At 38.2% G+C, this 24,031-nt stretch overlaps 1 protein-coding gene across 1 annotated transcript; it reads right to left on the bottom strand.

Moving 5' to 3' along the window:
• Positions 1-511: 511 nt before the first annotated feature.
• On the bottom strand, positions 512-19,157 carry Gpr37 (G protein-coupled receptor 37). Its single transcript, XM_047562807.1, has 2 exons — positions 17,301-19,157; positions 512-1,497 (listed from the first exon to the last, which is right to left on the bottom strand). The coding sequence occupies exons 1-2, from the start codon at positions 18,315-18,317 to the stop codon at positions 679-681; spliced, it is 1,836 nt and encodes a 611-aa protein (XP_047418763.1). The 5' UTR covers positions 18,318-19,157; the 3' UTR covers positions 512-678.
• Positions 19,158-24,031: the final 4,874 nt, after the last annotated feature.

The following is a 24,031-nucleotide window of genomic DNA, read 5'->3' as shown; positions in this document are numbered from 1 at the left end:
TACTATTAGGAATGCTTCTTTATAACATAGTGATTACCTGCCTCAACGAAGCATATAATTATAAAGCAGTAAGGCCAATTCTAAGTTGTGCATAGAACCAGTAACTGTGTCATTAAGGCAATTAAAAGATTTATTGAATGTTGGTTAAAAGTAGATTGACAATGACATTAAAGAATAAAGTGTAATTTATTTGGTGCTACTTGGTAAATGAATGCCTCTAAATACAAATCATCTCACAATACCATATACAATATACTTTCAATTACAACTCAAACATAAGGTAACTTGCAAAACCACATGGCTGTACTCAATATACAATTGCATTTTTAAAAGAAAGGAAGAAATCTAGCAATTAATTAAATTAAGATGCAGTAACTTTTTCAAATAAAATATTAGCACCATACCAGATAAAATAACCTAAACTATTGGCCTTCTCATTCTTTTTAAATAACCAAATATAAACATTTTTTCAGAGCACAAATATTATTTTGCAAAATCAGATCTATGGTAGTTAATATGTATTTCTTTATTTGCTTTTTTTCTTTTTTTATTTTTATTTTTAATTTTTTTAAAATTTTTTTTGCACATTTTCCCCTAAGGAAAAATATGGAGTAAAAACGTTCACAGGATATGAAAACCAAACAAATAAGCATATCCAACCAAACCGAGTACTGTCCTTCAGCAATGAGTTCCAACCGAAGCAAAAGTGGACATTTCCCGGCGTATGGTACTGAAAGGTGACAGTTCCAGCTCCGTGGTGTACTCGTTGTCATTGTCATCACTGGTCACTGTTGAAGACTTCTGAATGCATTCTTCGCAGCAACAGCAGCAGCACTCCATGAACGCCCGACTGAAGGGTTTGCAGAGACAAAAGAGGAGAACAGGGGTAACGCAGGACTTAAAGAATAAAAGAAACTGGCTGATGATATTAAGTAGGTCCATCGTCTGCTGTGAAACTCCTGTGGCCATGTAGGCAGTGACAATATTGCAGATATTTTCCGGAATAATGCAAAACCCATACAGAATGGTCAGCGCCACCACCGTACAGTTCATCTGGCTTTCTAACTGGATCTGCCGCTTATTCCCTCGGGTAGAGGATTTCTCTGCTTTGCGGATTTTCCTTGCAGTCACTAAAGAGCAGGTGATCGTGAAAAGTGTGGGTAAACAAAAGTAACAGCCAAAGTACCACCAGAGTCTCGCGCTGTCATAGGTGAGGGCCAAAACATAGATGGTGTCCGGTAAGTCGGGAGAGATCTTTATGACACATCGTTCTGCAGGAGCCCGGCCACTGAACCCCAGATCCTCCTTGCTCAGCTGGCGGAGAACGACCTCTGGAAGTGCCAGCAGCAGGGCGCCAACCCATATCACAGCAAGTTTGGCAGTCGTCGAAGAACAGTTTTCGATCATCTCATAGTACATTTGTACATTGGTGGCAGCGCGGAAGCGGTCTATACACAGCGCACATAAGGTGAAGGTAGTGACTCCTAGAGAAGCCACCTGCGGGATGGGGAGGACAAAAAAAAAAAAAAAAAAAAAAAGAAAAGAAAAAAGAAAAAAACACGTTTATTCTGGGTATTCTCTGAAAAGACCAATGCACTAAGAAATAAATACAGATTGGTGAGACAGAGAACAGTTTCCAGGAAGGAGATATGGGTAAGTGGAGTGGTGACTGCAGCTGAATTACTGTAAGAATAAAAATAGAAAAATATTTTAATGGCTGAAGAGTGATGTAGTGAAAAACAATTTTCGACCTGGAAGCATCTGTAAAGGTCAGCTATTCCGATCCCATTTTATTACAGATAAGAACTCAGAGAGACCCTAAGAATTTCAGTCGCCATGAAAATGCCTGCCACCCAGAGATCGAGATAAGGGATATGCCCCATTTTCATTACTGAAAAGAATGGTCATGTTTTCCAACAGTCGTGTCTTGCACACAGCGAGTATTCAAGAACCTACTGTTTCCAACAAGCTAGATTAAAAAAATCTCCTCCGATTTCTAAATAAAATATTTTAGCAATATTTTCAAAGGCATACATTTATGGAAAAGAGGAAAGGGGCCAAGATAATGAGAAAAGAAATTCTAAGCAGGTCAGAGATGACCCCCGCCCCATTCCCAGGGTGTGTTTTCCACAGGGGCATCTGCCAGTCCTGATGAGGGTTTCAGGTTGGTTTAAGCTAGAAGGATGAGGCCAGGTGCCTAGGTACGCAGAGATGGGAGGCAAAACCAGGGTTGATGTGAGTGAAGATTATGGGCTTTTTAATTTGAAATTTCCTAAATACTGACATCTTTAGGAGTGTAAAGAGAGAAAAAGAGACATGGAGAAACTTGCCTGCATGATCGGAGCTGAAGTGAATTTGGGAGCAGGGGCTGGTAAGGAAAAAATCCCTGATACATTCTAACCAAGAACCTGCACTTACATGGCATTAAGGCCAGAATTCATAGTATCTATTTTTGGTTGTCAAAAGAACCCAAAAATGTATTTAAAATCATCCCAGGTGCTTGGCATAGGCGAACATAAATCCTCTCTGGAAGAATGCACCTTATAACCAGGCCTCAGACAAATCTCATAGACAAAATTCAAGGGAACATGAATTCGCAAAATCAAAAATCAAAATCTAAACAAATAACAAAAGTTAAGAACCAAAAATATGCTCCTGGGCTGGGGATACGGTGCAGTTGGTAGAGTGCCTGCCTTGCATGTACAGGCCCTGGGTTCAATCCCCAGCACCACACACACATACAAACTAACACAAAAATCTGCTCCTGTTTTTTTTTTTTTTTTTCACACAAAAATTTTTTCAGGAATATAAAAAGATATTCCTAATGTAAACATAATTCATTTACCTAAAATATATTTATTATTATATATACTCTAATGGGCACACAGATATATACCCAACACAAGCACACATTTATTGATACCAGCTTTATGCTAAGCACTATGCTTAATATTAAGGATAAAAGACAGGTACAGCAGGAGTCCTTTTCTCCAGATTATAGTGAACCAAGAGGGAGAGGATGATTCTCAAAGTCATAAACACAGCAGTTGCTTGGGAGCATTAAATTTACTCAAATATTTTTGGAGAAATTTCAGTAGTTTAGTGGCTTAATAAATGTAGCCATTTATTGATACGAAAAAAAGGTAAAATGCTAGTGAGTTTTCAAATAAAACAGGATACTAAAAGAAAACTCCTAAGTGGATGGAATACTTCAAACTATGCCTCATAACCTGAGTATATGCATTCAATCTCCCCTGCGGGCTGTGAGAATATTTAAGCATAGTTACAGGTCAAGACTTGGTCAAATGTTAATATCTGATTTTTTAAAGTCAGTGGGATCATGTTGACAAAAGAAAAACCATTTGCCATACAATTTTAGTACTCGAAACATTTGTTGTTTATCTACTGCATTCAAGCTGTCACCGTCCCCAGAGCTATGGCAACTTGCCTTGTGAATTCTGAGAGTTCAATGTCAAATAATCTCTCCTCTTCTCACACTGCACTTCACAGTGTCTACTAGTTAAAATACAGAAAATATGAACATTACTCCATGCCATGACTAGTCTCATGACATGGAAACAGGCCAAAATGAGTTACAATAGGGTTTTAATTATATGAAAAATCAAAAATAAAGAAAAATATGATTAACAAAGCTCTAAATCAGTACAGATAAAGAGCTCATTTATAAAAATCCTAATTCTCCAAAAATCGATTCTTCAGGAAATCCCCCCTAAACATCATGAAACATGAAACATCAAGAAACATCATGACTGGGAAAACATATGACTGGGAGAAAAACAAAAGCCATTCTATATTTACCTTGTAAAAATTAACTTTGAAACTAATGAGTTGTTAACCCTGATGGAAATTTGTTTTTCATCTGTACTGGAGACCAAAAATAATTCCAAAACTGAGTTCAACAGTTTGTGATTGTCTTCTGATTATGCATTAATTTTTTAATGTCAGTAATTGGCACACTTGAGGAAATCTGAGAAGAGCCTGCCATTATCTGAATGTCTACATCAAACAGTATCATGTGGAAATTGCTCTACTTTACTTTATAGATTTTTCATACCTTGGACTTAAGGTTTTCAAATGCTTTGATTCATCTCTCTTAAGAATATAAAACAAAAAAGTTTTCAAGGTATCAGATATATGCAAATCCTCAGCAAGTCTCTCTATGTAGTTTTCATCAAGGCAAATCTTTGTGCACGGTTCTCTGTCACTATGTACCCTGAGTCAGTCCACAAATACGAAGCTGAGGCTGTATGCTTTGCATTCTTTTTAAATTATGAATAACATTTCTAATAAAAGGAAAGGTCCGTAATATAAAAATACTGGAGACTCTGAGAAGAGGCAGTCTGTTAGAGGCTCAGCACATCATTATTTACAAAAAGCAAACAGCACACAAAGGATAGCATCTTCTCCTCTATTAATCTCCCTAATTATAAGTTTAGAGATTTTCAAAAATCTGGACCAATTATCAGAAGTGCTAGCATTTGCATCTCTACCTCCAAGTTGGTTAGAGGAGTTCATGAGAGGTAACAGCAAATGCATGTGGGTGGATGTGGAGTAGGATGGGTGTGTTAGATTGCCAACTCTGGTTATCAGAAGCTGTGCTTCACATTCACTCTTAATTAGAAGAACTTTTCCAAAAAGCAAGAGAACATTTTCCAAATTCCATATATTCCATCTCACAAGACAGCAAAAGCCAGGGAGGCTCACTTATACGTGCTCCAACGTTTTGCTCAAGAATTCTTTTGCAGTGCATTTTATTTAAAGATGCTCAGTTCTTCAGACATGATTCCCCAACGCTTTAGTACCAAATAGAATCTCAAACATATTTGATCTGTAGTCTTCTTAACAAATCATGGATGGAGGAATGCTTTCCAGTTTTCATACACAATACTCCAGAAGCCCCTGTATCCAGCTTCTCATTTTCCAATTGTACTTCTCACTGATAACATCCTCTGTGGTTAGGATCCAGCTGAAACAGGGTGAGCAGTCCAGAAAGGTCACAGGAGCAACAGAGAGAGTTGCAGAAGGAGCCAGTGAGGAAAGCAGAGTTGCCCCAGGTGCAGACAGTACTTGCAGTATAGTTGCCAACAGCAACAGCAGCCCAAATGCCACTCCTAGACATCCTTGCTCTCCTGCTGCACTGCCTGCAGTGTGACTTCAGATATTTTCTGTAAATTCATTTATGCACCAAATTTTATGAAGTGAAAAAGCAAGAAATGCGGGAAGGCCCTGCACAGTACTTCCCCAAATCATTTTAGAAGACTGTAACATGTACAGAATTAATAGCACACCTCTTAAATGAACTGATAAAAATCATCTGAATAAGTGGTGTTGGCCTAGTTTCCACTTACCCATATATGAAATTTACCCATGTAATTAAAATTCCTAAATGTTGTGATAACATGAAAAGATTTCCATCACACTTTTTAAATGTACTTGTTTACGTACAGCTTATTAAAGATTCTACCAAGATGAATAGTGCAATTATATACAATTGTAAAATGGTATCATGAATGCTGGATCTTCTACATTTAATGACCATATCTGATTGCTAAAATTCAATATCACTATGAAATATGCTCCTGGGAGGAAAGCTGTTAAGCGTTGGCTTCGAAGGGTAGTACTTTGAAGCAACATTCTGAGATGGAATGAGATGCAATCTCTTATGAATTAAAGTGCAATAGGAGGAATAATTAACAGCACAAAAGCAAAACTGTAAATACTTTTAATAGAAAATACTATTAATTTTGAGAATTTCAAGATCAGAGGAAAGCTGGAAGCAGAAAATTCTCACTATTCGGCAAAATAAGATATTGAGTTTTGTGTGGAAATTGGCATCAAAATTCAGAAATGGCAAGGGAATCAAAATAAACAACTCTGAGATCTTTTTTTTTTTTTTTTCAAACAACAATGTTCTGCTGTTCTTTGTATCCCAGAGGGATAACAATAAAGCTCCTTCAGCTCCAGCCCTGTCAACATCCAGAGCGGTGGGGCTTTGGGCACTGGTGGCCACCTACGACATTGCGACAAGACACAGAAGAGACTCAGCAGAAGTTGAAGCCTGAGAATTTACACATGGAAGTGTCAGCCCCAGTGCCAAAGTCACGGGTTAAGGGTCACTCGTCTTGGTCACCTCTATGATGTACTGTTCCCATTTTATTATTATTATGGCTTTATCGAACTCTGTTTTTAGGGCAAAGAGAGCCACTACATTAATGCCATGTGTGTGTGCATGTGTGTAAATGCATATTCATATTTTTGAGAGACACAGAGAACATACCAGATATGTTATACTGTGCTTGCTGCTAGGAGCAATGATGGATAAGGCATGGATTTTGTCCTCAAGAGATGTGGAATCCAAGGAGGAATTTCTTGACTTTCCCACACCTGCTGCCACACACCCAACAAATTAGTTTTTTCATAGGATGACTCATTACAGCCTACTAGAGGGGATAGACTTGACTATGCACAATTCCCAACATGCTTGCTGTCCCTCCTTGCTCAGGACATATCCATGTATGCTTGAAAACTGTAGTTGAGAATCACTGGCTTAAAAAAGTGGTAGACAGATATAATGCCAATATATTTGGAAAGTGCTACAGATGCTTAACTAGTTTCCCAAGCTGACCAAATAATAAAATCTCCCATGTGAACATTTGCATTTCAAGGGATATGTTCTAATTCCTTGTAAATATCATCAGTGTCCTAGTTAGTCTATTAGATAAAGATAACCTTGGGATTTGTTAATTTGGCTTACGGGTTTTTAGCATGCATTTAAATCTGTGGGTCTAATACCTCGAAAATTAAATAAATAAATAAATAAATAAATAAATAAATAAATAAATCTGTGAAATGCACGGATGGTGCACAATGGCAAGAGAACTTGAAGACCACACAGAATTTAGATTTCAATACCTTCTTTGTCATTTTTGGCATTGACAGTAACCCTCATAAAGTTGTTAAGGGTTTGTTTCTGGGTAGGAAAAAAAAAGAACAGGAAAGAATGCCATTGGCTTTATATATTATTTTCAGGATCATTTGAAGTTTAAATGTGTTACTTAAATTTTCTCTTATATACTAACACATTTTAGGAATCAAAGTAATGCTTTTAAAACATTTGCTAATTTGGTGATTTATAAAGTACTTGGGAATGAATACTATGGGCTTAAATCACTCATATTATACAAGAGCTTCGTTGTATTCTAAACTTAAGTGTTTTACTCACCTGAACTGGAATCCAGTTTGAAATCTTTTGTAAAGGTTATTCCTTATTACAGTCAATGTGCAATTGATTCTAGCTAATGGCCTAGACATTTCAAAGGAGATTGGGTACCATGACAGATGAATTCTCATCTTTCCCTTGCCTCCATTTCCTTAAGAAAGGGAAAGGGAAATATATATTCTTCCTGTTATTATTGATACTGAAAAGAAAATAAACTACTGGAAAGGGAAAAAAATCTATATAATATAGAAGATTTTAAAAATACAAAGGAAAATTTTAAGAATGGCTTCTAGAGTTACTTCTAAGTTTTGTTATAGAAACAAACTAAGAAAAAGTATGTGGTCCAATCAGGACAACGAAGCAGCACAAATGTGGTCACCTGCATGGAAATGGCATAAGTCTTCAGCTATCCCTTTATGACCACTGATAAGACTCCACCCAATACTTATATGTGAGCCATAGATAAGCTGAGTCTTCAAATGTTTCCTCCCTCTGTTAAACTTGTGGTTTTGATATCCTGAATTCCAAATTTCTGTTTAGTTATTATGTTGACCAATTTAAGACAACTTTTTTATATCAGTGAGAAATTAATGATGAGAAATTAATCATTCGCCAAGGTATATGGCAACAGTGACTTTAGGGAACGATTTAAAGTGAAACTGTCTTCTTCCATTGTAAGGAAAAAATGCACTGTTCTGTCCATCACAAGTTAATTTGAAGGTCAATGGTTTCCTGGGTTTCTGTTAAAAATAAAACAAACGAAAAGAAACCTCTAAGGCACAACAGATAGTAACTGAGGTAGAGAGCATAATTTACAGATCAAGACATTATTGGATTTCATTGTCTCTACTGCTCAATTTTCTAATTCAGTGTAAATATCAGGCCTTGAGCAAACCTGGATTAACATATCCACTTTGTACTAAATTAAGTCCATATCCATTCAAAACAATATGAAAAAGGAGTGCACAGATGCTCTGTGAAAACAGTAATCCTTGGAGAGCTGTCTTATCTATTGCTCCATTTCTCAGAAACTTACTGCAGACAAACACAGATTGAAGAAACTATAAAGAATGAGAGTAAGCTGTGAAACAGACATCAGAGATCATTACTCTTTTTCAGCACAACTCTTAGTAAATAAATACTACTTTTTGTTCAACTTTAGGTACAACACATCAGTATTACCACTAATGGGGGGAAAATGATCAATGACCTTCTAAGAAAAATGCCCTTCACATGAAATTAACTCTACATACTTAAGTACAGTGAAATGACTGGAATACACTAGTTTTAATAAAATAGGGTAATTTCTAACCAAGGTCATAATAACAGGCATTCTAACCTAACTTCTATTTCATATAAAAATGTTTAATACATCTATTTATGAGTTGTCCTTTGTTTACAAGTAACCCTCAGGAACAAAGACTTTATTGTTAAGGAAACCCATTCATTTGAGCCATGAACGAAAATCTATTACAAGTCAGTGGTTGTGGGCCTAACAATAGTCAGGAGAAAAGCAGGATGAGCACAGGATAGAGTTTCCTCCCAAACTCTTGGGCTTGTGCCTGTGGCTTCCAGAATTTTCCATAATCATCCTCCTTGCAGTACTTTAGGGCAACTTCCCCATGAAAAAAGTACCGCTTTGAGCACCAATGGGGACAGCATGTTTATTGGTGACCTTTTTCAAAAGGTCTTCATTACAGTGCACACATAGATCATCTTACTATAGCAGTAACACATGTCAATTAGAGTTTTCAAACCAAAAACAGCAAGTAGAAGAGATTTGCCTCACCCTTTGCAAGTACACACACATCTCTGGAATGAAATAGAGCTCTTCACTGCCAAGCTTTCACAAAGAGACGGCATCTTACCCTTGTCTACATCACTGATATTTGATCTAATAGACCCACATACAATAAATATTCCTCTTGACTGCTCATGTATGTGATTCCTACAGTCATTGATTAGAAAATATTTTGGAGGTATCAACTATCAACTGTCATTATGGCCTCATTTACACTTTCTTTTCTGTTGCTTAAGTTTAATAACATGCTCACGCTTATTTAAAAAGCTATTAAGTTTACTTAAAACCGATAGATCCGTTTAAAACTTCTCTTGAGTTCCTACATCTTTTCTTTCCCTTTATATGCCTGGCTTAAATTAAGGTTTCCTTTCAAGCATTACTTTGGTAGCACATACATTCCTTGTATAGTTTTTTTGAAATTCATTTAATAACAACTTGTCCAATGTTGTAATTTAACTATAAATTTTTTGTGTTCATTAATATAAAAATGCAAATTAAGCAAGATTAGCATCATTTGTCTTAAGATATAAGCTAAATATTGGAATCAACATAAACATTTTTATATTCCATGTTTATTCTCAGTAGTCAGAAATTCATTTCAAAATGTAATATTTCTCCCAAGATCACAGTTCAGTTTTCAATCCTTGGTATTATTATAAGTTTCATCATAAAAACTCAGTTGACTAAGAATTTTGGTTTGTTCACCTATGGGTCCTGATGAGTATCCAAAGAACAAGAACTAATTTTACCTTTTTCCCTTTGTAACTAACGAACATCATTTGCATGAGGGTGCTTCCAAATTAAAAATAAAATTAGTTGTAGCTGTATCATTAGGATTTGAGGAATACTGAAAAAACACATTTTAAGACAAAATTTCCCAGCTTTTCACCAGAATTCTGCCATTGATAGTCTGTTAAGTGAGTATTCTTCCTTCATTCAATCCTCTATAAAAGGCCAATATTTTCTAAATCTCACATCTTAATGTGAATTAGTTTATCTGTTACTTTTCCTATATGAGGGATTTGAACCAAGAAGACAGTAAAGGTAGGAGGAAAAACACTGAAGGTGAGGAGTATAGAAAAAAGACTATTGGGGGGAAAATTGGCAACCTTGAATTGAGTCACTTGTGTAATGAGAATGACTTAGTTCACTCAGGAATCAAATCAATGACCCGACCTCATCAAGACTGTGAACCATCCAAGTATGCAGACAGATAATATTGAAAACTATCATAAATTCATAAGCTTAAAGTATTCTGTCTCTAGAGCAATTCTAGCACTGAGATTATATCCTATGTTTTATGGAAGTTTTTTAGAAACTACCTACACCTACTTTGCAAATACAGAGACTTCATATTAAGGGTTACAGTAATCTCATTGTGAACTCCACCATGAAATTTTAGATGGGATCATTTCTTCTAGCACAAAAATTACCATTCTCATTAGGAGATTTAAGAATTAGTCTTAGCAACAAGGTTGACCAACTATGGGACCTGGGCAGGTCAAATTTTGAGGAGATGAAATTTCAGGAAAACCCTGCAGAATGGGAGCAGAGTGCAGTGCAAGAGACAAACCTCCATACCCAACAGCCTATTCATCCTTCTCCTCCGACAGTCTACATCTCAGACACAGGTCAATATGTTTCCAGTGGGGCACCGTTAGATCTAGTTGTGACTCATAAGAATGCCATTAAAGGTGGAAGAATTCCATCAAGGTCCATGTAGTATTAGCCTGGCAGGTAACAAGGTAGACCCTTCACCTCACTCACCCTCAACCTCATTACCTCAGGTAGACTCATAAGTTCAGACCCGTTCAGCTTTTGCAGACATATTTACTTCCTGTTCTCTGTTGAGAGATGCTTTACTGACATAACCATATATCTTGGGAGCCTCAGCATCTCAGGACAAATCCTCACTCTGAGTGTACCCTTGAGAGATTAACCAATTCTTGGGAAAGTCCATTTGTTGTGCTTCCCTCTCCCGCATTCTACAACATCATCCAAATTAGTTCCCTTGTCAGCCTTCCTAGACTCTCTTAGGGCAAATTAAATATTTGAGATTTTCAGATTAAAAAAAAAAAAAAACTCAGTCTGAAGTGCTATTATCACATTGATAAATAAACTAAGTAAAATTTTAAAATCTTGTTTATTTAATATCCTTATCACTGATAAGAACTCATAATTCCAAAGCAGAAGTAGTGTTTTAGACACTGAAACAAACTCAATGTTTTAAAAAAATTTCTAGGAGTGTCCTATCTGCTGAATTATCTTGTCAGTTTTGATGGGCTTCCTATCTTAAGAAAGTTTAAGAAAATGAGAAAGCAAGATTAAAATTTTTCATCGTCATAACTTTTCATCATGGATCTCACATGTATAGGCAGTTATAAAGATTAGCAATAAGAATATGATTGAAAAGAATTATAGAGAAAATAATTTTTACTGGAATTGCTCCATCTTTGTTCACAATCAGGTATAGTTGTGAGTTGATCCATCCTAGGCCCATTCCATTATGCTTTATTAAAACCTCTACTACAGTATTGTCATGCTATAGAACATTATTCTACTTTTCTATAGCTTTAATAACAGTAGCTTATCTATGATATTCACCTTTGGAAAATTTTGCCCTTCTTCTCTAATCTTCTCCTGCCCACTCCTAAAATAGTACCTCTCATTGAAGAAAAACCCAATAAATGAGTAATGAATGAATGGATGGTGACTCAAAGAATACATAATAACATATTTGGAAAAGGATTAGAGCAAATAGTGAATTATTCCAACTGTTCCTTAATCAGTTATTGGGTGCTGTTGTCTTATATATAATCATTAAAAGCTAAATACCAGATAATATACCTAGAAGGGAAGTAAAGTAAAACGCATGCTTCTGTTTACACTGCACTGGCAAACTTTAGAAAATGGCACATTTTCATTACAATCAGTGGTTAACTATTTGAAGTTTGAATTTGAATATCAGAACTTTTATTTCTTATGTTAGATCCAAATTAGGTAATTTCACCATGTGCCATTCAGAAATGAAGTTGTAAATAAAACCACACTCCCAGAAACTGGCTTTCTTTCTTGCTGGAGTCATCAACTAAATATTTTCACTTATGTGGAAGTGTAGAAAATTATTACAAAGGGATTCATGGGAAATCATAAAATATTTGTTAAGCACCATTCCTACACAGAGTCCATTTTCCCTGAGAATATTATTAGCAATTTCCAAATTGCTCATAAAACTGCGTGTTTCCACTTAAAAGTCCATCAGAATACCTAATGGCTAATCAGCAACTCAAGTAAATTTAGCATCTGCCATGCTAAATGTGTTACCATTTGAATGTGGGTATTCCAGGGAAATTGGTATAGTATTACGAACCTGTGTGGCCATGCCACCTTTAGCCTCAATACCCTTCTTTCCCTGCTTGTCAGTGCTAACCACAATTGAAGGCAGAGAAAGAGCCATTAGTTTCACTCAGTTTAAACCAGTATTTCTAAAGCCCTGGCAGAGGCTGGCTCTTCAGAAAACATTGTAGATTTGTTGTAAATTATCCCTGGACCAGAGGCCTGATGAAATGTGTTCCCTTTATTTACTCTTTACTCCCACACAGGAATCTTGTATCCTAGTAAAATAAAATTACTGTTATATCTGAGATTATCTTACACCTTCTTGAAGACTTTTGCCCCACCACGAAGTTGTGAATTCTTTAAAGAGAAATCTCGAGCTTTCGAAATCGCCAATTAACATCCAAACAGAAGTAAATATTTGGTGATCCATCTGGAGCATATGAGACACTTACCCTGCTTCAATCCATCAGGTAATGAGCAAAAAGCTGCTCAGGTTGCCATGCCCAAATCCTAATGATCTGGCTTTAAACATTTGTTAAATCCCGAAGCAAGTGGTATGGTGGGGACTCCTCTGCCATTATTCTCCTTTTCAATTCACACAGAGGCCTCCATCTCCAATTACCCCCAACACATAAAACGGTTCCTTTGATAATAGATTTTTACTGATGACTATATGATGAACTAGTTTGAAGTACTGTATCTATGATGATGGCCCCCATCGATTGGAATTCTCCACTCTCCTATCCCCCTTTTCCTACCATTCCATTTATATGTGGGCTTTATGATATGTATCAAGAGGCCACAAAGATATCATAATCCTGGAATAGAAAGGGAAAAGTTACCAGTTACAACAGTTCCCAAAACATTCCTGCTCATAGCCATGTGAACATGCCATATTCACAACATAAAACTCCCTTTCTTTCAGCTTACCCTGGAAAGTGGATGCTATCCTTAAGCCTTCAGCCAACAAACTAAAATAAATAGAGGAGTGGAATGCCAATTGCAAAGATTCTGCAGCATCTGCTCAAAAACGTTTTTTTTTTTTTGTTTTTCTACCAAGCCCAGTTCTCCCCCAAATTCCCTTTCACTTCAGATAACACTAACATCCAAGCTGACAAAACAAAACAAAAAAATCATCAAATGAACGAAAACCACAAAAGAACATGGGAGAGAACAATCAAAAGAGTCAATAATAATCCATTGTGGATAAAATTTAAAATTAAGAAAAGTTTAAAAGATAAAAATCATTGAAAAAGTCTGACCACATTACTGGAAAAAATGATAGACCCTACATTATAAATCGATAATAGTATATATGGTTTTAAAGAGGGAACTGGCAACAAAGTAAACATAAGTAAAAAGAGATGAAAAGGCAAAATGTAGAAATATGAAAAAGGACAAATGTCAAATAGTCTTTAGATGTTATCAAGGTCAAGAGGAAAAATATTGGGGGGAAGTTTGAAAAAGTGTAAGATATTTATAATGTCCTACCAATCTTCTTTGTGATTTTTAAGAATATGAAATATATCCTATAAAACCTTATCATTGAAATGTTTGGCACATTAAAAGTGTCTTAATACTTGTCTTAAGTCTTGAAATTTCTAAAACTTTAATCAGTTACCAAGTTCTAGTTTATGAGAAACAAGATGAAACTTATGAAAATATCATCGTATAACAAATAATGCTAACTGGGCTTATTGTTTCCCCTGTCTAGTAAATACAGAAATGTTTAAAAGATGCTAACGAGTATCAATTAAAAAAAAGTTAAAAAGCAACGACAGTCACTGGATTTGTCTTTTGACTTGTAGATGTTTGTCTAATCAGCAAACATCAACATGAAGAAGTATGGAGACTGAGTCTTGTTGCCACACACTATTTGCTCAGAATGGTTGTTTTTCTTCTCTGGGCACCTGTGTTTCATCACTAAAATGCAAGGTTGCTTGAGAATGTGCTCTTTCTAAGTTAACATGATAATTCTAAAGTCAGTGTAGTGGACACTGTGGTTCTGCACCCACTGCTCCCTCCCAAAGTCCTTCAGGAATGAAACATTGCTTCCCTTAGCTGCTGGGTGATAGTGCTTGGTTACATTTCTCTCTAGGAATAGCCCTTGACCAAAGAGATCCATCAAACTCAAGGTTATGCCCCACTTCTGGCAGCAGCTTGTATCCAATACTTGGTCCCTTTAGGAAGATAAAGGCTAGGCCCTCTGGCCTCAGTTTAGGCTCTTTCTACATGGCCTCTCCCCACCCCCACTCCCAGCCCCAGAGGTCCTCCTAGAGATGGCTGAGAGCTTTAAGGCAATTGCATCATAGTGAAACTTCTCCCTCTGCCCAGCCCTGCTCCCTTCACCCCCTAATAGGTACTGAACCTAAAACATGCCTCAATAAACTTCATGCCCCAATAACCTCCATCTCAGGGTGTATATCTTTAGGACCCCAACGTAGGACAGGCACTAAATACCTCTTACTTCTGTGAAAATAGTAGTGCCTCCTAGAGGCAGGAATGATTTATTTTGATCTTCCAACTGCTGTTTCTGGTTCTCAGTAATTAGAATTATGAAGCTACTACTATGGTCTGATAATTATTTGTATAAAACATGCTAAAACATTTCAAAATCATTTCAAATTCTCTTCTCTCCTATCCCCCTTTTCCTGCTATTCTATTTGTCCTTGGTCATTGTAAGATTTATTACAAAGTCATAAAGATAACAAAATCCTGAAATAGAAAGGGAGAGGTAGGAATATAGAAACACTACATACTAAGATTGCCATTCACTACTCTTAACAATATATATACATTGAATGTTTACATTAAATATTTATGTTTAAATGTATGATATAAATATTATGTGAAATTTAAAAGTATAATAAAATTTTCCAAGAAAAAATAAAGGACTTTTTTCAAACTTTTGCTTCTCTAGGAAGAATAAAGCCTAGAGAGAAGGTCGTAAAGAAGGGAAAACTAAGCAAAAGAGAGATCATATTTCCTGTGAGAAAAATGATAAAAAAAATTCTTAAGAAGAAAATTAAATTGGAAAGTGAAATAAAAATGTAAGATGACATCACTACATTTAGAAAACAGAATTAGGGAGCATGAAAAAATACATGCATAATAAATACCATTGGTCAAAACTTTTTGGTCTGGCTAAACTAAGTTTTTACCTACTTTTCTGATTTGACGACCTTCTTTTTATTTAAAGTTTTCTTTCAAGAACTTGGTAATTTTCTATTCTTTCTCTAGTTTCTTCTTTCTGCCCTGTACAGGGTTTTCCAGTATAAAGGTTTCTATGTGCCCAGAACATTTCCAGTGAGACTAGTTCATGCACTTCTCTCTTATTAGGGAAGGGAATGTGCCTCTCCTGTTCCCTTTATATTTTACTTTTTGTCTCCTTCTTGCATAAATTAATTTCCTCTGTACTATTTAAATAAGCAGAGAAATTCTAAACTGAAATTGACCTTGAAAAGGCAATTAGTAAATAGACAGATATTCTCAAACATAAATTCTACTACCTCCTACCCAATGCAAAAATGAATTACCTTTCAAATAAATGTAGATGTTTCGAGCTTGGCAACAGAGAAGTCTTGGAACCTAGCAAAGTCACAGCAGCTGACTTAGTAACCATGAAATGACTCTGCATCTGATCCCCGTCAGGATAACAGAGGGCCTTATTTACTGTCTCTTGCTTTGGTCCTTTTAAGTAAGTACTGTTTTCTGTTTACTTATCCCCTAGCTTTAGGCCCTGGAACAATGTTGAACATAGTGTCACTGGCCCTGGTGCCAGACAGGATCAGGGGCTCTGGAATATTTACAGTTTCTCTTCTTCTGCTTCCATAAGTGAAATGGACAGTCTGAATGGAGAAAATCAAGGGCCAGCTGGCTAAAAACACAACTGGCATCAAAACCCTTGGCCCCCTTCCAAGAGCTGGTGTTTAAAGAGAGGCCATTTAAAGAGCAAATTCCAACTACCACAATTCTGGTTTGGGACATTTGGTGTAGGCTGAAGCAGTAAAATCTTATTCAAAATAATCATTTTCAAAGTTTGGGAACTATACATGCCTCTGTCTTCCTAAAATTTTCCAGCCTAAGAGTAAATGCCTTGAGATAATAAATTCGTTATACCCATAACAAATAGCAAATATATACTTGGAGAATATTAAAAAGATTGTGTCCCATTTTAACCAGTCTTATTTTTACTTAATTCATTCATATAAAAATAATAAAATTATGAAATCCAGAAGGGCAAAAGAGAGATATAGAGATATATGACCTGAGAATTTAGATGGAATACTCTGGTAGACAGTCAGACATTTAAACTATTTTGAGGGGTTATTAATATATTCCGAGGCCAATCAACAAAGAAAAATTCCCTTTTTTTTCAAATATAATGTTATTGCACTTTTGTATTTTGAAAGACTGTAATAATTTTCCTAGAGGGGGAAATCACATGGAAGCACTAGAAATCTAGTAAATAAATGCTAATGGCCTCTCCCACGCCCCGCCCCCACTTTCTCTCCCTCTCTACCTCTTCCTGCTTCTTTCTTGCTAGGCTTTGATAAGGAAAACCAAGGACTGGACATTGTTTTAACTCTGCAATCTCTGATGGATACCAAATCAGAAATATACATAGTACATAGTACCATATTTAAAGAGAGAGATTTATAATCCAAACAATTCTATGCATTTTGAGACCATCATTTTGTTTCCACAGCCCAGAAGCAGCTGAATTTGAAGGTGATCTAGCAAAGCTGCCTCTTGTTACACGTACGCATACGTGCGTAAATGATTGGAAAGACAGATGGAGGGACTCAAAGAAAAAGCGAAGAGGTTCAGCCAGATAGGTGAGTCCAGCAGGAGTTCTTTGATGCTATACTCCCGGAAATGGATAAAGCCAGTAGCTTGAAAACCCCTAGAAGGCATTACCTCGATATAGGGCACAATCTTGCAGGAGAAATCTTCCAACAGCCACTTCTTGGTCAGCTCGTGGAAAATGACAAGTGGAAGGCAGAAGAAGATGATGAGAAAGTCCCAGAAGGCCAGGTTGGCCAAGAGGGAATTGGAGATGCTCCGCATGTAGTAGTTGTGACACACTATGCACATCACCGCCAGGTTGCCAATGATGCCGGTCCCAAAGATCACCACTGATAAACACATGACTGCGTAGGCTCCATATGACTCCTGGGTCAGCGGGTAGAAGGGGTTCTTCAATCTCACCCGCCGGTTGGTGCTGTTCCCCCGACGGGGACCCCAGCGATCATGAACTCCCTCACCAGAGGACCCATTCTGGGGTAGCGCCCTACCGGGGGGTGCAATTGTCCTCCCTTCGTGCCCCACCGGTCCATTGATTGTTTTGGATGAGGGCTTGTGGTGGGTACCCAGTGGTTTCCCTGCTCTTCTTGGCCAATAGAAAAGATCGCCGGCTCCGGGTTCTGTTTTCACGCTCTGCTCCTGGCTGAGCCGGGAAATACCTGAGCTTCTGGGACTTTTCTCGTCCTCCTCTGAGGTCTGAAGGAAGAGTTGGAGGGCCGTTGGGTCCCCTCTCCCAAAATTTCCAGAGGGTTCCTGACCGCGGGTACCTTTCCACCTCCAGGAGCCAAGTGGAGGTCCCGAGGGCCCGACCGCCGACGTCTCCGCCCCTCTGACTGCACCTGGGTCACCGCCCCGGGCAGCCCGTAGGTCCCAGGAGGGCGCATCGCGCTCCCCTTTCTCTGGTTCCTCCCTGGGCGCACGGGCTCGCAGAACGTCTCTTGCAAAAATTCCTGATCCCCAAACATCCCTGCTGCGGCGCTGGATCGATATAGGTGAGCAGCTCTCCCCCAGACAAGTTTCCTTCCTGGGCGCGGGGACAAATGCGAGCGCAGAAGAGAAAGAAGAAACCTTGAGCAGTAGCAGAAGCAGCAGCCGCGACGTGCGACCGAGTGGCGCGCCCCGGGCCCGCATGGCTTGGCTAGGGCGCACCTGGCAGCCGCTGCTCTTGCTTAGGACCAACACCTGCTGCCTAACTTGCTGCGGAGAGTTGGACACATGTCACATACTCACCCCCGCCTGGGCAGCGGGGAACCGGAGATTACCGGGAGAGTGGGGGATGGGTCTTGGGGTTCCCCCCTACAATCCTTCCTCGTTTGGTGTCCTGTGCATTTCAGCCAAAACCAATCCAAGCTCTGTGTACCCCCAAGGTTCCGAGAGGGAACAGCTGCTCCGGTGGCTGACCTTGAAAAGTTGCAACAACACCTGATTGTTGATTAATGTTGCGACTGGGCGAAGCCCGGACGAAGCCCTGTGCTCCTCCCTGCCTTTGGGTGGTGGTTGCCTTCTTGGTAACAGTTGCACTGCCTATTTACATCCTTTCGCTACTGCTTTATCCAGTTGCAAGCGGAGGTCTCTAAAGGGAAAGAAAAACAAGTCCCCCTCCCCCTGATGACTGACAGTCACAATCCTGCTTCCCGCTCGCTGGAAACAGGTTGCAGACTCAAGGCTGATGCGCCGGGAAACTCTTGCCCCACCTAACCCCAGAGACTTTCGAGGCTAATGATGCCAGGAAGAAGCCGGACTGGAAACCTGAGGCCACTGTCAAAGTTGCTTCTCCTCCAGCTCAAAGTTGACGAGGGGGCGGCGCCGGCTGCTGGGCGGCGAGCCCCTGCAGAGACAGAAATCGTGGGAGCAGGGGGAGAAGAGAGCGCTGCTGGTGGGTGGACAGTACCGTCGGCCGCAGAAGCTTGTCACTGCCACAGCGGGCGCAGACCGGGCGGAGAGTGTGGTGCCTGGAACCGCCGCGGGCAAGGCGGTGCGTGGCCGGGAAGGGGGAGGTGGCCCAGCCTCTTCCCGCCGCTCCAGCCACTGCGCGAGCGGGCGAGACGAACGCTCTGCCCCTTGCCTCCTCCCTTACCCCTCCTCCTCCCAGAGAGATTCTGCATTGTGGGAAGACCGGATCCCCTGGTGGTTTACCACTCACAAAACCCACGTTTCATTCAAGTCATTTGTAGTGGTTTTCACTCCTAGGAGCTGGCAGCGGCTAGGGAATAAGGGCGGAGGCGCGGAGCCCGAGCTGCTTGCTACAGGCGAGGGGATGAACTCGACAGGTTCATTCCCCAGATGTCAGAACCTGCGTGACCGGTCCTGGAGACTGGGTGCGGGGCGATGGTCGAAAGGGGAGGTTGAAGGGGAGGGATAATTGAAGCGGGGTGATCAGAGGAAAGTGGAAGGAGTGAAACCCGCATCGCTGCCTCCATTAGGCCACAGCTGGTGCGCATGCCCAGGCGTCAGACCCCTGGGAGTAGAGAGGTGAGGCGTGCGCCTCCGTGGATACTCCCGAGAGCTGAGTCAGGAGAGGAAAGGCGCTCCCAGGTTTCATTCATAGAGAATGCTCTGCATGTGCTATTACTGTAATACAGATTTAGGAAGCATCCAACTAGGGGTTACTTCCAACTACGCAGAGCACAAGGGAAGTTGTGTTTGATGAAGTAGTGAGGAATGACGGGAGGGGGAAATAACATAATCAGAATGCCCATCAGGACCTACCAGGACTTTCTGATCTTTATACTATACCCACAACAGCTGTCCGGTTGTTGATAAAACAAATTATCAGATCAATTGGTTAAGTGAAAGTGATAGAGGAAGAAATAAATACTATCTGAAACGGGGGGGGGGGGGGGGCGGAGGGTATACCTAAGAGATATAGGAGAAATTATAATGAAAAATATGAAGCTATTTTGGTAGATAAGAGTATTTGCCCTCTAAAAGATGTCCATAGCCTAGTCTCAGTGCCTGTGAATATGCTACCTGACAGGAAAATAGGAGTTTGCATATGAGATTCAGAGAAGGATTTTAAACTGGAAAGAGTATCACGAATTATACACGCCCAAGAATGGAACACCACAATCTTAAGGGTTCTTATAAGTGGGAGTGGCGGTGGGGAAAATGGGAAGCCAGGATGTGACCCGACACATAATGTGAGAAATTATTGGAAGCTGGGACAAGGAAGGAAAAGGCTCTGCCACCCATTTGAGACATTTGACCTCTGAAACTACCCATTGGGTTTGTTTAAATCAATATATTGGGGTTATTCGTTGCAGCAGCACTAGTAAGCACATGCACAAATTCATCTGAAAATGTAGGAAACAGGAACAATTTTATAAGAAAATACAAACTACCAAAAATAGCTCAAGAATAAAAGTTTTAGAAACCCAAGGAAAACTGTAATGATAAATTAAATCATTTACCAGCATCAACTCACAAGGAAGCTCTAGACCTTGATATATCCTAAAGAATAAATATGCATTTATACAAAATGTCTGAAAACTACTTGTTTAATTTTATGAAACCAGAATATCAAAATCAAAGAGAAAAAAATCATGACTTAATAACCTATATTTATTTATTCATTCATTTATTCATTTATATACACTAACTCAAATTTGTTAAATAATTAAATAAATAGTCTTACTTTAGGCATAATAGTGAACAAAATAAAGTTTTACTCTCACTGAATTTAAATTTTCTTGAGAAAGACAGGCGATAAACAAATAAGCAATATGTGTTATGTCAAGTGTAAGTGCTAAGGAGAAAAGGAATGAGAGTAAGGAAGTAGAGGATAGGGAAGCCTGTCGTGAAGAAGACTTATAGCTAGTGCCTTACCAGATAGCAAAACTATTTTGTAGCTACTGTGTTAAAAATCAGCGTGATATTAGTACAAGATGGCCAAATAAGAACAATGGCAGGGAACAGAAAACAGTGAAACTTCGAGAGAACTTCACAAAATAAGAGAACTGTTGCTATAAATGATAGACATGGTTGAACCAGTCGATAAAGTGGTATTAGAAAAAGATCATAGTCCATGTGGGGGAAAAAGTTGTATTTCTTTCTTGATGCCATATGTAAACCCATTTTAAATTTAAAATCTAAATATGAAAGTTAAGTATTGAAAATTTTGAGAAGAAAATTAAGGATGATGCCATTATGGAATCAGAGTAGGAGAGGGCACCTAAGTAAGACTAAACAAGCAAAAGAATAAAAGACAATAATGATAAATATGACTTTCTTAAAGTTTTACATTTCTGAACCAAAAAGGCAACTATCAGCAAAGCTACAATTAAGCCACAGGTTGGAATCAGACTCTGGTATGAAGGAGTAATGAGACCTGGTGCTACCTACCAGGAAAAGTCTGGCTCCAGGTGGTCCTTCTAAAGATGTCAAACAAGGGTATAGTACAGGTTCACAATTCCCATAAGAAATATTATACAAAATAAGTATCCAGGACACTGGCTCAGAGCTGAATTATTGTAATATGGTATAAAAACAAAATGACATAATATCTGTTGATTTGCATGCACATTGATAAAACTCCTGATGTGGTCTCCTCATAATCTTGTATCCAATAATACAGCATTTCGGGACACAGTTATTGAAGGTTTTCTCTGGAACTGAGGGAATCAGACATCATGGGAATACCTAAGAATGCTGTGATCTTGAGGTTATTTACCAGCATTTTATCATTTTCTTTCAAATATTCCCCATTTTATGAGGCCTTTGTAATTTTCTTCTTGTACTGTGACACAGACAAAAAGATTGGCATACAATATCTGCAGAAACAGTGATAAGAAAGAAAAGAGAATTGAAAAAATGAAGGACAAAGAATGGGACCAGGAATTTTACTAAAAAGAAAACCCAAATGTCCTATGAAAGTATGGAAATGTGCTCAACCTAAAAGAGAATTGCAAAGTAAAATATGAGATGAAATTGCATCTCTATTAGGCAAAAATGAAAGAAAATGACAATACCCAACTGCTTCAGATGGCAGGAAGAAATGAGAACTCTCATGTCCTGCTATTGAAGGAGAAATGACTTGTCAATATCTTAATATGCTAAACACTTATACCCTGTAAACCCAAAATACTACTCCTAAGTATAAACTTTAGTGGAGTTCTTACATATGGCACAAGGCAACTTCCACACTTATTTTTAAGAATAAAAAGGATGGGAACAATGTAAATGTCAATCAACATAGGAATGGAAAATTTAATTATAGTGAATTCAAAAAAAGAACAAACTTGTCTTATATGAATCAACCAGAATGAATCCCAGAAACAAAAATATAAGAGGAAAAAAAGCAGAATTAATGTCTGAACTCTACCATGTCACCCTTCATGTAACTCTTAAAATGCACACAAAACAACACAAGTTGTTATCTTACAAATGGAGATACAAATGGAGAAAAATAAACATCAGCTTCAGAAGATCAGTCGCTTCTGGAAATGGGATGGGAGCAATTTTGTATTCTAACTCTCGTATTTTGTTTCTTTAAAAATAATTCAGAAAGAGGAACTCTGGGTTAATTATGGAACAGAAAAAAAAAAAGTTGCCAAAATAAAACCAGTGATATAGCTTCCCCAGTCATCCTATTAGCTTGGGGTTTCAGTTAAACAGATGAGCTATTTTTCTATCCTTTTTGCTTTAGACCATTTAAGTGTGTCACAATTTTCACTCCTATGCAAAGAGAAATCAAAGCTAAACAGGAAAAATAAATCCCTTTACATCTTCTCTAGATGCTCCATTGCCATAGATATGCTTGACTTGAGCTGGGCATCATTCCCAAAATGGTGGGCTATAGAACTCAAGTACCCAGCTTTGGAGCTTGGCTTATGAAAATGCTGTTGGAGGGGCTGCCTGTGTTTGCATGAGATGACTCCCCCTTACTCATAAGCATTGGCCTCCTTAATCTCAACAATGATGCTTTCCTGCTTGGATGACTGCCATGGCCTGGCACCTTAAGACTGATTCTGACCATGAAAAAAGCCACGGGGAGCTCCAGCCACTTTGTTGGAGCCTGGCACAATATAAATTCTTTATCTTTTTAGAAACAAAATTTTTCATCTGTAAAACAAGGATTTTAATACCTGCTCTCAGCTCTACCCACCCAAGTTGTGATGTTGAGTAAGTGGATATGAAAACTTAAAGTGTAAAATATCCATTGTTGTTGTTTTTAGTAGTTCAACTATTTCTAGGTTTTTTTTTTTTTTAGCAAAATGTAAATATTGACACATAAGCTTTGAAGGAGATTATACCCAAAAAATAAAAGTCTAAACTAAGAGATTTATTTTTATAAGAAAATTTGGAATACATTCACTGCAAAAAAAGAAAACTATCTTTAAAATATTTTCTCCAAGCTTAATCCCAGTTGTAACTTTAATTTTTTAAATGGGAATAGTCACAACTCATCTATTTCTACAGTTGCTACTTATAGAAATATAGACCAAAAAAGAAGTTAGCTCATCCTTGTCTGGTTCAGATCTGAGGTCATTTATCTGTACAAAAAAGAACTGATTTGAACATGGATTTTTCCATGTCAGCATTCCACAGGGTTTATAATACATACGATTGATTTTTTATACAGAAGAACACATGTAAATTATTACCTGTCTTGGCATTTCTATAAAATCTATTACACTCCATTTAGCATTTGGTGTGCTGAAATAAGACACATTACAAATTAAAAGAAATGACTATTTCAAGTTTTAAGATACATCATTGAACAAGAGAAATTTTACCCAGCAGCCAATTCCCTTCCCAAATGATTTTTCTTTCCATTTTGCTTCAAAGAATGCAAAAGGAGCCTATTTCTGAAAGAAATTACTACATGCAACCAATATCTTATTATT

This window comes from Sciurus carolinensis, chromosome 8, assembly GCF_902686445.1.
Source record: "Sciurus carolinensis chromosome 8, mSciCar1.2, whole genome shotgun sequence".
Classification (NCBI taxonomy): domain Eukaryota; kingdom Metazoa; phylum Chordata; class Mammalia; order Rodentia; family Sciuridae; genus Sciurus; species Sciurus carolinensis.
Note: the sequence above shows the minus strand (reverse complement) of the source record. Positions and strands in the feature narration are given on the sequence as shown.

Excerpts from the sequence above, each read along its gene's own strand:
- Gpr37 (XM_047562807.1), bottom strand. The coding sequence starts at position 18,317 with ATGCGGGCCCGGGGCGCGCCACTCGGTCGCACGTCGCGGCTGCTGCTT. Across the intron at positions 1,498-17,300 it reads AGATTGTGCCCTATATCGAG|GTGGCTTCTCTAGGAGTCAC; the intron begins GTAATGCCTTCT and ends CCCATCCCGCAG.